Source organism: Physeter macrocephalus, unplaced genomic scaffold (assembly GCF_002837175.3).
Source record: "Physeter macrocephalus isolate SW-GA unplaced genomic scaffold, ASM283717v5 random_277, whole genome shotgun sequence".
NCBI classification, from domain to species: Eukaryota; Metazoa; Chordata; class Mammalia; order Artiodactyla; family Physeteridae; genus Physeter; species Physeter macrocephalus.
Window position 1 is genome coordinate 17,350 of NW_021145647.1, and position 14,578 is coordinate 31,927.

The window sequence follows — 14,578 nt, forward strand, 5'->3', positions numbered from 1 at the left end:
GCTACAACATGGATGCACCTCGAAGACACGATGTTAACTGAAAGAAGATGGACACAATTGGTCACGATGGGTTCGCGCACGCTTCCATCTATATGAAGCGTCCAGAGCAGGTAAAGCCACAGACACAGAGAGCAGATAAGTGGCTTCCAGGGGCTGGGGGAGGGGGAGTGACCGCTAATGGGGACGGCTTACATTTTGGGGGTGAGGAAAAGCTTGGGAACTAGATATGGTGATGGTTGCACAACTCTGTGAATACATTAGAAACCAGTGAATTGTACACTTTCAGTGGTGAGTTGTATGGCATGTGAATTACATCTCAGTAAAGCTGTTGCCAAAACAAAAAATTCAGTTCCCAGAGCAGGGCTGACAATGACCTGAAAAGAAAGGCACACTGGTCTTTGCCCCCGTTCCTGGTACAGAGCTCCTAATCCCTTGTTATCTCCTGGCGACAGCAGCATCCTTTGTTCCAATGAGGCAACTCTGGGTGGGCTCCTGGATGGGGGCTGGTCACCAGAAAGACCGAGACAGGGTTAGAAGTGGCACTTTGGGCCCCACCCCCATCCTCTGGGAGAGGGGCTGGAGACTGAGCCAACAATTGTTCATGCCTGGAAACCCTTAAACCACGGCGTTCAGAGAGCTTCCGGGGTGGTGGACACATCCACGTACTGGGAGGGTGGGACACCCCGACTCCATGGGGACAGAAGATCCTGCGCTCGGCACCCTCCCAGACCTTGCCCTGTGCATCTCTTCCTCCGGCCGTTCACCTGGGTCCTTCGTTATACCCTTTACAACAAACTGGGACTCTGAAGCAAGCCTTCCCCCGAGTCCTGTGAGCCGTTCCAGCAAACTACCAGATCTGAGGAGGGAGTGGTGGGAATCCGATTTGTAGCCAAATTGGACAGAGTTGTGGTGAACTGGGGACCCATGACTTGCGCCAGCCTCTGGGGTGGGGGGCAGTCTCTCGGGATGGGGTCCTCGCCCTGTGGGTCTGCACTGACCCCGGGTAGATCGTGTCAGAAGTGAGCTGATCTATGGGACGCCCAGCTGGGGTCCTCAGAACTGGAGGGCTGGCTGGTGCAGGAAAACCCACATCTGGTGTCAGAACCGTTGCGAGCAGAGGAAACAGAGTCCTCGCCAGCCACCTCCGCAGACGCACGAAGCCCCAAAAGCCCCTGGAGAGATTTCAAAAACCCACAAGTAAACCAGAAGCTCCCGGACTCAGGCCGGAGCCCAGACAGCTGCTAGAGTGCTGGGTGGAGCGACGTTCCAGCGCCCCACCCGCCCCCCCACGCCGGGCTCCTCAGCGGGAGGCTGCCGCCCTGCTCACGGGGCCTGCTGTAGCAACAACTCCCAAGGACTCTGCCCACGGGAAGTTCTGGAATCTCACTGCGGTTTCGCACACGCCCACCCTCACTACGGGGCCACGTGGGGCCCGATCTCCCCGTGGACAGACCCTCCCCTTCCACACGTGTGTGTGACTGCGGGGAGAAGGCCACCACGATTAACCACGATAAGAAAGAGCCCCTTTCACAGATAGGAGCCGTGTATAAACACACAGGATCACACACAACACCCGACTTTCTTCCAAGGGGCCCAGACGGTCGGTCGCTGTAGGAGCCGCAGCCGGGATGCCCAGGAGCGCCAGGCGGGGCCCACGCGCGGCCTCTGAGCTCAGAGCCGGTTGGTTCACGGCCATCGCTGATCACAAAGGGGTCCGGGCCTCCATCCGCCCAAACATCCAACACGTCACCAGCCAGGCCGAGCCCGCAGGCCTGACCACCACAGCACCCCGGTCTCCATGTCCTCACGGGGCTGCCCAGGGCAGTTCAGCTGAGCGTCCCCAAGAGGCCAGGAGGTTTCCCTCTAGAGCCACAGAGCCGGAGACCAGCCAGCTCTGTAGACACTGAAGGAAGGCCCACATCCAGGTGAGCGGAGCCCAGCCCACATGAGGAGTCCGGCCCTGGTCACTCATTCCGCCCAGCCTCACCTGCACATGGTCGCCTGCCCCGGCTCCCAGCCCAGGAAGGTCCCATAGTTGTGTCTGGCTTTTACACTGTTCTCTGTTCTCAGGAAAACCTGGACGCCTCTGTTACTCTGCCAGGGTGGCAGTCACGACACACAGCGCACACACCTGGCAGGCCTGCTGGGGACGGTGTGGACCCAGGGCCGGGACAGCAGGGCCAGCTGGGCCACCGTGTCCTCAAACAAGGGAGGAGCAGAGGGCACCACAAAGCCCGGCAGCGGGCAGGCCGGACCCCCAGGGCAGGACGGTGTGAAGAGTTTGAAGGGCGGTGCTGCGAGCAGGAGCGGGCAGCCTCTGCTAAAGGCCGCACCGTAGATAAGACAGAGGCACCTCTGGGAGCTGGAACTAATGGACACACAGAGAAAACAAACGCCCTCAAACCTGCCAACAACCGAGAGCCTCTCCAAGGGAGCCCACAGCTCTTCCCATTTCACAGTGTGCCTCGACTATAAAAGTAACGTGAGCTCATGCTGGAAATGTGCAAAACACAGTAAAAGCATAAAGAAAATAATCCATCCCAGAAATTCTACCTGTTAAGCTTCTGGGGGTCTCTTCCTGTATTATGAGATAAACGTGCCCCCACTGTATTTTTACAAAATCTGGTCACACCATGCTATGGGTTTGCATCCTTTTTCGCTCATTTTTATACCAGGAACCTTTCCCCGCACCATTAAAGACCATCATCTGAGTCCAACTTTTCACATGGCTCCCCTATGCCGGCCATTCAAGTTTTGCCACAAACACCTGTAAACGTGGATCTGCCTGTCCCCTCATCCCCCCTCCCTTCTCGGGGGACCTGGAGGCGCCCGGTGCACCCCGTTCTCAGCAGGGTGTGTGTCCCACAGCCCTCGCCAGCTCCGAGGGCAACTGCCATTTTAGGAAGTCTTCCCTTGTTGGACAGGGAAAACTTGACCCCAAATCAAAGGACCAGACACAGGACAGGGCGGGGTCCCACATCGGCATGGGGACATCCAACGACTTCAGGGACTTCTGGGGTCTCTGCCACATTTAAGGGTCTTACCGAGTTCTTTGGAGCCCTGGCTCTCGCTAGCCAGCTCGCCCATCTTCACCAGGGCGTCGAAATAACCTTTGGCAGCATACGTCACACCTGAGAGAAGAGGAAGGGGCAGTTACTTCCCTCGCTAGGAAGTAGCAACACCTGCAGCACCTACTCGGCGATCCTGCCTGCCTGCCTGCCTGCCAGTCAGCCGCCTCCCCTGTGCCCAGCTGGCTCCAGCCTGGGCAGGACCTAAGCCCCTTTCTTGGTGATGTTCTCTCGTTCCAATCCTGAGAGCTCCTTCTCTGTGTAAGAGCACAGTGTACCGCTTGGGTCCAGAGCTATGCAAGTCAAATCGCAGGGTGCCACCCCGGCCACGAGGCCTGGTGTCTTGACGAGACAAACGCCAAACCCCAGGCAGGAGACTCGCAGAGTGGGTCGGCAGGAAGACCCCCCCGCAGCCAACCTGGGTTGAGGACTCTGTCCCCGTCTGCGGTCTCAGAGCAAGCCTTGTAAGCGGGAGTGAGTCACACGCTCAAAGTGGGCTAAAGGCAGCACCACGGGGACGGAGTGGGGGGACTCACGCCACTTCCCAGGGCAACTTCTGCTCTAACCTGACTTCACAAGGGACTGGCACGGAAAGCGCCGGGCCTGCTGACTTCCTGGGACCACACTCGGTGCCCGCTGCCCGCTGCCCTCTGCCTGGGATGGAGCTTCCTCCAGGAACTCGGAGACCCTTCAAGCCCCCGGCTGTGCCCACAAACTCCTTCATCAGAAGAGCCCCCCCCAGCTGCCCTTCACGCTGGAAGGAGGACGAGGGCGCCTCTGGAGCAGGGCCATGGGGAGCACCCGCCAGCAGCATAATTACTATTTCTAATCCGTTTTCTCCAGAACCCAGTTAGGGACTTATTACTGGACACTTGATCAAATTTTATTTAGGTAGTTTTCCATTAAGCGCACGCAATTTGCTCTGCAGTCTGGGAGTGTGTGCGGGCTCCGCACCCCAGCAGCTGCAGCGCGTCCGCTGCTGGGCAGGGTGGGCTCCTTGAAAGAGATGAAAGGAAAGCCTAGCGGGCCCGGGCCTGGCCTTGGGGAGGCCGAGGGCAGCTGAGGGGCTCTGTCCTATGGGACGGTCCAGGAAAATGGGGAAGGGAGGACACCTCCAGCCCCCCCCCGCCACAGAACTTTGTTGGGGGCCCAGGTGGGGGTGGAGGAGCCTGGAAGGAGGCCTGTGCCTCGTGTCCAAGGGCTGGGGCACGTGAGCAGGAGACCCCAGTCCGGGCCTTGACGGATTCACCCTAGGCCATTGACGCTGTGGAGCTGAGAATGAAGTTACGTCACTCCGAGAGAAAGCCCCCGGGGGTAAGATGTCCTTGGATGATGCTTTCAGGAGAGGAACCACCATCGGCCTGAAATGTGCAGGCCGACCCCCCCAACTCCAGGGTTGGAACCATCCTGCCACTTTTGGCCCCACGTCCACAGTGTGCGCTAAACATCGTGGCCCTCTGTGGTGCAGCACCTACACCTTCACTCTGCCACGGTGTGCTTCTGGAAACACCGCCGTCCCTCCCTCATCAGGCCCCAGGGCCTGTCCACCTACTGAGGTGTCCTCACTCGCACCCGCGGGCCAGGGACGACAGCCTCACCTGCCAGCGCCTTCTCGTAGTTCTTGCCCATGGCGATAAAGTTCCGCAGGCTGGGGTTGAACTGCTCCATGATGGTCTGGAAGAGAGCAGGGAACAGCATCAGGGGCAAGGCACCCGGCGGCCTGGGGGCCTGAACGGCGAGGGGAAAATCCTACAAGCATCACATGCGGGGTCGAGACCACGAAGCCATGGCCGGGCCCCGGGTCCAAATCGCAGCTCTGCCCCTGCTGAATGTCCTTTTGGGCAAATGACCTTCCCAAGCCTCAGTTTTGACACCTGTACAAGGCGGGAAAGAACAGAACCTGCTCCACAGGGGCCTTGCAGATTAAACAAGTGAGCGCGCGTACGACACATGGGGCAGCAGCCGACATACATCCGACGCTCAGATATGCTGCGTTGAGGTGCCATTCCCCGTCTGGCAGGGCTGAGTCAGCGAGGAAGGGCCCTCCGCAGGCCACACACAAAAGGTTCATCGCTGCCTGGAGCCCCCTCCCCCCAGGATCTTCACTCAACACATCAACTACCAAACGTCAGCTCTGATTAGAGCAACGCACAGCCTGACTGCAAACACCAAACGATGAATAATCCAGCAGGCTCTGGATCCACTCGCCTGACGGACTCAAGTCTTGGTGCCAATACCACTAGTCCTTAGACTGAAGAAATTAGATTTTCACTGCGAAGGCCAAATAAATGTTTTAATTACAAGGCATAAAAACAGGCACACAAACAACAGCCAAATGTGAACTCTACTGGGTAATGTACCCTGACGGTTGGGTGCCAACCCCAGCCAGCGAGAACACTGCAAGGAACTTCTAAGGAAAACCCCGTCTCGGCCACATCCTACATCTTCGGGTTAATTATTGTGATATGTGTCTGATCTTTCCGCAGGGTAAGTGAGAAACGTCGCCAGGGAGGGGAAGTCGACTGGCCCCGTGGGCAGACCGCAGTCTCAGGTGCTTCTGCATGAACAGAGGCAGTGCCCGCCCCATCCCGGCCAACAGGCCAAAGGCAGCCCCGGCCCCAGGTAACACCCTTCCATCCCTGCTCCTGGCCCTCAGCCAGCAGGACCCACATGGATTCCGAGAAGGGCTGTGGGATCTGGGCTCCAGAAAAAGCCACTACTTCTGCCGCCCACCCTGAGGAGCGGCCTGGAGTGCCAGCACAAAGAGGAACAGAGACCCCGAGCCCGAGCCACCACCTCCTGACATCCGGGGCTGGGCGCCCACCTGCTCTACACTGTGCAGGGAACCTGGGAAGGAGGTACACCTGACACATGCCTGAGTCCACAGGGCAGGTGCACCTTCCTTTCTGGACACGGCAAAGGGGAGGGCACCTGCCATGTGCTGCACCGGGGCTGAGGCACACGGGGGGACGCAGCAGTGACCCCATGGGACAAAGTCCCGAGAGGGAAGGCAGGCCCACGTCACACACCGGGCAGGACCCCGTACCTGGAGAACAAGACAGCAGGACACGGCTCAGGGGACAGCAGGGAAGAGAAGCATGTCGTCGAGAGAGGAGGGCTGCAGGCAGGAGCATGCAAAGGCTCCGAGGCCAGGGCCTGCTGGTGTCAGGGACAGGATGCCAGGAGCAGGGTAAAGGGTGGCGGGAGGTAAGAAGAGGCAGAAAGTGTGCAGTTAATGGCCCAAACCTACTGCCTCGCAGCCCGTGGCAGGGACACCTGCTTTCCCTGAGGAGGACGGGAGGCCGAGGGCCAATCCAACTACATTTCAAAAGGGAATGTACCCCTGAGGGCTCCAGGGAGCCCAGGTTGTAGCTGAGACCACACAGACACGGGAGACCCCTCAGAGCTGCTCAGAAACCTAAGATGTGAAGGTGGATCATCGGGCTGGCTCCACTGCAATGTGGGATGATGGGGTCAGGTGGCAGTACGAAGCTCAGTGGTCTGGGGACGACTCTGCAGTGCGGAACCCAAGTCTGGATGCATCCGGTCCGAGGAGTGCCCGGCAGTCAGGGCAGGGATGTCACGTAACAGGCAGCCGACGCGGGACTGGCGTCCGGGCAGGGTGTGGAGGGGAATTCAGTGTGGGTCTGTCTGCCAAGGGTGCATGCACAGGCTGGCTGAGTCCTCAGCCTCGCTGCTCGACGCCACCCAGACCTGCGTCGGGGCAGAAAAACGCTGGAGGGCGCATGTGTCTGCCCAAAGGAAATAGACCAAAAGCAGGGTGTAGACCCAGTAAGGGTGGCTTCTGTCCCCGAGTCTGGTGTTCCAGACACGCACACGCACGTACGTGTGTGTGCTCGCACGTGTGTACAGAGTTTCAGTGTAAGATGTATTTCTTGCTGCTGCGATGGGCACGGGGCTGAAAAGGGCCCTGGGGTGCGAGCATGTGAGGGCAGACCTGGGCTGCAGAGATCTAGGACTGCAGCCCCCACCCACCCCGGGGGCAGGAGAGGAAGCTCCACAGCTCCCTCCCTAGAGCCCCAAACATCCTCAACGACAGCAGGAAATAGGCCAGCAGCCGCCCAGGCCAACAAAGGGGGTCACCTTGGCAGCCCGCCCACGCCCGCACGGGGACAGCCGCCAGGTTTCGCTTCCTTAGCACAGCTGCTGAGCTCATGCACGAGGAATGTGGGAGCGAGGGGCAGGGCAGGAGGGGCGCTGGGGTGTCGGCCAGGACACCTGGCCAGGGCACTGCCTGGTCACACAGGTGCCGCTGACTCGCCTGCTTGGAGGCAGTGGCAGAGGCATAAATGCTGTGGCGCTGGTGTCCCAGGGAGGCCCTCCCTCCCTGGCCAAAAGCCATTCTTCCTCCCGGCTCCTCACACATACTGCCCTGGCCGGAGAGCGGGCTCCCACCCACCTCCAGGTCACCGATCTCCTAGAACCGTGACCACCAGAGACTGGCCAGGTCCAAGACGACCTTGTCAGGAGGGACCCTGGTGGCCCAAAAAGGGCCTAGCCCCTCTGGTGGGGGATCCTCTCTGCAGGGGACTTCTCTGTGGGAGGGTGCCCCCGGCACCGGGGGCCTCTCAGAGCCTGAGTCCATCGCCATCCTAGGACTCAGGCAGAGGCATTTGGACCCAGGGGGCCGTGCTAGGCCCCTGATGGGCCCACATCCACCATCAGAGGCCTGGAGTGGGACCCTGCCACGCCCACTGCGAGTGAGTGCTCCTCTAACCAGGGGCCTGCGCGGCCCCTCCACGCACCGGGGGGCCCTGGGAGGGGAAGCCGGAAGCCAACAGAGGCACGGTTGCCATGGGGAGGAGGCCGTGGGGCTCTGCTACACATTACCCGCCCCACGATACTTTCTCAGAAGTGATGGAACGACGGTGTCTTTCCATGGGACTCTTTACTGGAGGGATGGAGAGAGCTGAGATGCAAACCCCAAGACGTCCTCCCACAGCACATGCCAGGGCGGGAAGAGGGAGACCTGTTTACTTCCCAAAGGGAAGTAAACTTCCCAAAGAAAAGTAAACACGCCAAAGGGCGTGTGCAAACGAAGCCCAGGCCAGGAGGGCGGCCTCCCCGCACACACCTCTCTGTGCCGCGAGGCCATCCTCACGCCTGTCATGAAACTCAAGGGCCTGGGAGAGGCTCTGCATCCTGAGACCACTTTCCCGCAGCCAGGACAGAGACCCGACAACGTGGGCGGTGACCAGCGCCTTCTCCAAACGCGACACCTGTGCTATGCAGATGAAACCAAATCCCTTCAAACGCCATGCCGTGGCACGTGGCGACCCTGTGTGTGACCCCCTTGCAGGGGGCGTGGGCCAAGCACTGTGCTCAGCACCTTCTATCACTCCTTGGTTGGCTCAGTATCTACGAGGTGCCCTCAGGAAGCTGGGCTGCTGCAAGACCTCCCTGCCACCCCACCACACAAGCGCCCCCAGAAAGGTCAGGGAGAGGAGGGATCTCTGCCGGAGACCCTCGCCAGCTCAGGCGCGGTTCATGGTGGCCCTCTTGCCGAGATGTCTCAAAACTGGATGTCCCTGCCATCCCTGCAGTCCCAGGAATCCAGGCCTTAAACCAAGTCTCCACGGTAGGGCTGGCCCGCCCACCCCCACCCCGGGCCCCCAGCCCTGCATGCCCACAGGAGCCGATGGGAGGAGCCAGGCCTGGCTGCAGGGGCGGTGGTGTCAGCACCCCAGCAGCCGTGAGCCCAGAGGCCTTCCTGCCTGGCCGGCACCTGGGCATCCCAGCGTCTGCGCGGTGACGCCCATTTTGATTGACCTGGATCACGGGTCTGCCTGGCCAGTGAGGACAAGGAGCAGCAGGACACCCCTATCTCCAATGTGGGGTCACAAGGAGAGAGGGACCCCTGTCCAGGGACTGCGCTCCAGCTGCTCCCACTCCCGCGCCCCGGGTCTGCCATTCGCCAGCGCGCGAATCCTATTTATCCCTCACAGCTCTGGTTCCTGGCGACAGCCCCCCTCCAGCACTTTCCTGGCAGGGCTGCCACAAACAAAGAGCAAAGTTTCTCTGCTGACACAGGGAAGTGACGTGCCTCCTGCTTCCCCTCCTGCCCTCCTGCAGTCAAGGAAGGCAGGGTGGGGTGTCTGCCTGCGTCCAGTGCACACGTGCGTATGTGTGCATGTGTGGGTGTGCACGCGTGTCGTGGCCAAGCCAGGCTGCATCCTCCCTACACAGTCGACGCCTGTTATAACAAACTCAGGGGATGAGACCTCGCTGCGCTCTATCTGCCATCTGGGGAGGGGCGGCCTTACACCCCATCACCCTGAATCTTCACTGGACTGGTGGTGGGCGCCGCTGTCCATTTTACAGACGGACAGAGAGAGGCTCGGGGAGGCTAAGAGCCAGCCTTCTGGGTCCTGGTGGAGCCAGTCCCGGCTTCAACTGCAGGCTGGCTGCACAGCCCAGCTTGTCCCTTTCTCCACACGGGCCTCAGTGCTCTCTGGACGGGTCGCCGAGGCAGGCAGGACAGGACCAGGTGCCACACAGCAACTCCACCTGCCCTGGGCTCCCTCACGAGCCACGTTCCAGCAACGTCAGAGCAAGGGCAAGGGCTGATGCCAGGATACCTGGTCATCTGAGGCAGGGGCCTGGTGCCTGCCTCATCCACTCTCCCCTGACACACGGCCTCCAGCCTCCCAGGGGCCTGGTGCCTGACTACCCCTGACCACCTGTCCTCTCATCCCACCTCTGTGGCAGGAAGAGCAGGCGCCAGCTTTGCAGCCAACAACCCACATCCAACGCGGTGCCACTGTCCAGGCACTGCCAGGGGAAGGTGGCAGCCGTCCTCCGAGGGAGGCTGTCCTTGCCTGCTGTAACTGCCCTCCACAGGAGCACTGACTACCTGAGGCTCTGGACAGAGGGCCCAGCTCACACTGCAGCTCTGCACGACTCCTGCCTCTGCTCCCCTACAATAACTGGGACGTCTGTCCTGGGGACCATTCTTAAGGGAAGAAAACCAACTGGAGCAGTTCAGTGAGTGCTGGGAGGGCTTCCTGGAGGAGGCAGACTTGCGCTGGATCTCTCTTGGTTACAGCCAGAGAGAAGATAACAATGGGTCTGCACTTGATAAAGTGAGTGGACACAGCAGCTTCCAGAATGAAATGGCCTGTGAGGTGAAGATAGGACACTCAAAGCTGGTGGCGGCTGCAGAAAAGTCCCCAGAACGAACAAGAACAAACCAAGCAGGCTCAACTCCAGCTGATTTCACTTTAACAGCACTAGGCCCCCCTCCCCACGTCCTCCATGAGACGCCCCCATGGGCCATGAGCCCCCCACAGACTACAAGAGCACCCGTCCCCTGCCCCCCAGGCATGCATGTTCTCAGCCCAACCACCTCCAGTGGGGACAAGGGCCAGGGCCCCACCACTGCACAGAGAGGCCAAGCCCACCACAGCCTCTCAAGAAGGGCGCACAAAAGAGCATTGGCAGCAGGACCCAGCACCAGGAACCGAGGCGCCCACGCTCCCCAGGACAGTCCCCTGCCGCCGAGCGAGGGTAGGTGGTGGGCGCACAGCTGGCCCTTTGGGGAGCCAGAGGAGAGGCCTGGAGGGCAGCCGAGGTGGCCCTCATGCTGCAGGGGGTGCTCCAGCTGGCCTGGCAGCCCGGCCAAAGGGTCGTCCGGGGGCGTGAGAGGCTGACAAGCGGCCCTGCTGCGAAACGGCGGTTCTTGGCCTACCGCCAGCTTCTGGGGAAGCTGCCAACATTAGAATAAAGTGACAACTTATGTCTTTGGCACGGAGCCCAGAGTGACACCAGGGAGCATGGCGGCCTCCCATGAGGAGGGACCAAGGGGCGGGTACCCCTTCCCATCACCCCTACGGCCCTGTGGCAGGGGGCCCAGGAGGCCCTGAGCCACGGGCTGGGCAACACCAGGAAAAAGACAAAATTCTGGCCACCTCTCCCGGTCCTGATCTGAGGGCGGGCCCTTTCTGGGCCCCTGCAGGGGACGGGCATAGGCCATGCAAGGTGAGGAAGGAGCAGCCGAGCTCCCACAGCCCCCGAGGCCCATCTTCAGGGACCGAGCACCATCACCGGTTCCTGGGGCTGTGGACACCCGCCTCCCACCCCAGCAATCCCTCAGGACCTGGATCCTCAGGTGCCCCCAACCCGACTGACCCCTCCTGGAATAGGTCTTGGGGGCAGGAAGCCACAAGTGCGCTCAGGTTGGGGAGGGGGCCAGTGAGCCCCGGGCGGGGTCTGTCCCACAGGGAGAGCCTCCCCCTCAGACCAGGAGCCACGCAGCAGGGTCCAAACGCGGGCCCCACCAGCCCGGCCACTTCCTTCCTATCCAGAGGCACATCCGGCCAGTCCCGACTTCAGAGGGGCAGGACCCTGCAAGGCCCCAGACGCCTTCCAGCATCCAGGCCCTGCCACACCTGCCCGACTTCTCAGCTCTGCCCCAGGGCACGTGCCTCTCCACTGCTTTCTGTCTGGGAGTCAGCGCTAAGCTGGAGCCCAGGCTCCCCCAGTCGCTTTCACGGTGAAACCAGTGTGCTCCTGGGGAAGTCCTCACAGCGTCATGAACCGAGGGCTGCCATCTGACTGAGGAACAGGGAAAACCTTCATGCACCCAGAAACACACACGTCCCTGTGATTCAGACAGCAGCACCCAGGACGACCCCCCACATACCAGCCCACTGCACCTTGAGGTGGGGGCCTCACGGCTGCTGGGTGTCACGGACTGAATTCGTCCCCTAAGAACCCATGTGTTAGGCCTAACCCCAGCACCTCACTGGTAACTGTGTTTGCAGGGAGTCTTTACAGAGACAATCAAGGTAAAACGAGGTCATCTGGGTGGGCCCCATTCCCACAGGACTGGTGTACTTCTAAGAAAAGACCAGGACACAACACTTAGAGCGAAGACCATGTGAGGACACAGGCAGAAGGTGGCCTGCACATGCCCAGGAGAGAGACCACAGGAGGAACCACCCTGCCCACACCTGGATCCTGGCCTCCAGGCCTCAGATGAGACACACCTCTGTTGTTCAAGTACCCGTGGCGCTTTGTCTGGCTGCCCGAGCAGACCCAGTCGCTGGGCCAATCCCCACTTGCCCCATGAAGCCCCAACCATCAGTTCTCTTATCATCTGGTTACTGCTCAAGTGGTTAGAACATTCTAGGGCCACTGACCTGTCCTTGTCCCCGACAAGGCTCTGACCTGTGTTTCACAGGGCTGGGCTCCCCGCTGGACGAGGAACCTCGATGAGCAAGCAGGGACACAGCCCCGGAGCCCTCTGGAGCTGCTTCTCCTCCTGCCGCCCTCCGCCGGGTGGGACGAGCCAGCTGGGGAGGGTGTCATGCCAGTGGGTACACAGGCCACTCAGCACCCGGGAAATCAGACGGCAGCAACAGAGGCCTTGGCTGGGCCTCCCTGCCCTCTCCACGGACTTCCAGCTCCTCCAAGAACTTTCCATGCTGAAAGCTACCAACCAGAGCCACCACTTACCTGATGCTCCCTGTGGCCAGGAAGGGTTCTCTGGTTCCAGCTAATCACGAATGAGAAAGCGGTAGCACAGAAGCTAAAAACCCTCGCTGAAGCCCCCAAGGCTCCCAAATGGAAAAACAGAGAAGCAGGATTGAAGCCATAGGGCCCAGCTCAGGCAGGCCTGGCTCTAGGCCTGGCTCCAGCCCCGGCTCAGCCGGGCACCCGGGATGGGCTGCGAGGTGCTGCTTCACGGCTCTGAGCCTCCCGCACCCGCTGGGACACCCAGGGCCCCTCGTGAGGCAGGTTTAGAGATAAATGAGGTCACACACACCACTCCCAGCACGGTGCCTGGACCGAGCAACCCACTGAAGGTTCCTCACGATGATTCAGGATTACCAGCCAACTGCAAAGCCCAGGCGGCCACGGCACCTCCCCCAGCGCAGAGCCAGAATGAGAGCGTGAGACGGTCCAGCCCCTTCACCCAACTTCAAGGTCCCCTGCCCAGCGGGGACTATGCAAGAAGCCTGAAATCAGGTCTCCTGCTGGGGCTTGACTGTAGCCCCTGGCTGCCTCCCTGCCTGTGGCCAGCAAGGCCCTGGATCCCCAAGGGCAGGACTGGCCACAGCCTGAGAACCATCAGTCCCTGGACTGCAAAGGATGCGCCTTTCGTGGGAGGGGCAGGAGGGAATAAATAGAGGTGTGGACAACAACTGCTCCTGCCAAGGTGCTGGCGAGGGCAGAGGGGCTTGACTCGCCCCACAGTGGGCTCAGAGGGGCAGTGGGTGTGGAGGGACCCCCGGTCCCCTCCACCTGGGGCACATCAGCACCAATGCAGGCTCTACCACACCCCCTTCTTTTAATAGCCCCGCTGGAAGCAGCAAGGCCACTTTGGCTCTGCAGGTCAGCTCTGCCCATGTTTGGCTCCCAGAGATGCAAACGCCCTGCTGGATGGAATTCTAGCTCCCAGAGGTGGGGGGCGCAGCCTCTCCTCCACAAAGCTCCCACCCCCATTCCAATGTCAAGATGTCGATTTCTTTCACAGCACAGACACCTGTGAAATCCCAGCACGTTTCACAACCTGTTACATGTGTGTCGTCACCCGGCATAGGGCTGCTTGGTGACTGTTCCTGGCACTGCTGGGCAGGGGCAAGTGGGGACATTACATCCACAGACCACTTACCAAGGAAGAAGGAACAGAGATCCTGGCTGTTGTGGGGAAACCTTCTTTGGTCAAGAAACAAAATGCCAGCAACAAAAGTGGCAGAACAAGGGTTTGAGGGCTTAGAAGAAAATCCCACAGCCATGCTCAGGAAAGCCCCCATTTCACCAACACCTGGACGGCCAGAGGTGAGGCCCAGGCAACACCCTGACTCTGATGACTGTGAGCTGAAACAAAGCTCCGAAGAGTCAGACTCTGAATCTGAAGAGGTTTTAGGAAAACCCTACCAATTAATTTCATGTCTTTATTATTATTTTTTTAACTTATTAATTTATTTTATTTATTTTATTTTTGGCTGCATTGGGTCTTCGTTGCTGGGCGCGGGCTTTCTCTTTTTCTTTTTCTCTTTTTCTTTTTCTCTTCATTGCAGTGCCTTCTCTTGTTGCGGAGCACGGGCTCTAGGCACGCGGGCTCAGTAGCTGTGGCTCACAGGCTCTAGAGCGCGGGCTCAGTAGTTGTGGTTCACAGGCTTAGTTGCTCCACGGTTTGTGGGATCTTCCCAGACCAGGGCTTGAACCCACGTCCCCTGCATTGGCAGGCGGATTCTTAACCACTGCGTCACCAGGGAAGCCCTATGTCATGTGCCTTTGACATATGACTTTTAAAAAACCTGTCCAGGGGCTGGCTTCCCTGGTGGCGCAGTGGTTGCGCGTCCGCCTGCCGATGCAGGGGAACCGGGTTCGCGCCCCGGTCTGGGAGGATCCCACATGCCGCGGAGCGGCTGGGCCCGTGAAGCCATGGCCGCTGAGCCTGCGCGTTCGGAGCCTGTGCCCCGCAGAGGGAGAGGCCACAACAGTGAGAGGCCCGCGTACCGCAAAAAAAAAAAAAAAAAACA

General features: G+C 60.1%; 1 protein-coding gene across 1 annotated transcript in view; it reads right to left on the reverse strand.

The window, feature by feature from the left end:
* Positions 1-2,966: 2,966 nt before the first annotated feature.
* The window catches only part of LOC114485034 (brain-specific angiogenesis inhibitor 1-associated protein 2-like), an 18,054-nt gene continuing 6,442 nt past the window's right edge, over positions 2,967-14,578 (reverse strand). Inside the window, exons 2-3 of the mRNA XM_028485284.1 lie at positions 4,667-4,742; positions 2,967-3,131 (exon numbers count right to left, since the gene is read on the reverse strand). Coding sequence (XP_028341085.1) covers positions 3,004-3,131; positions 4,667-4,742 — 204 coding nt within the window. The 3' untranslated portion in view covers positions 2,967-3,003. The remainder of the gene's footprint in view (positions 3,132-4,666; positions 4,743-14,578) is intronic.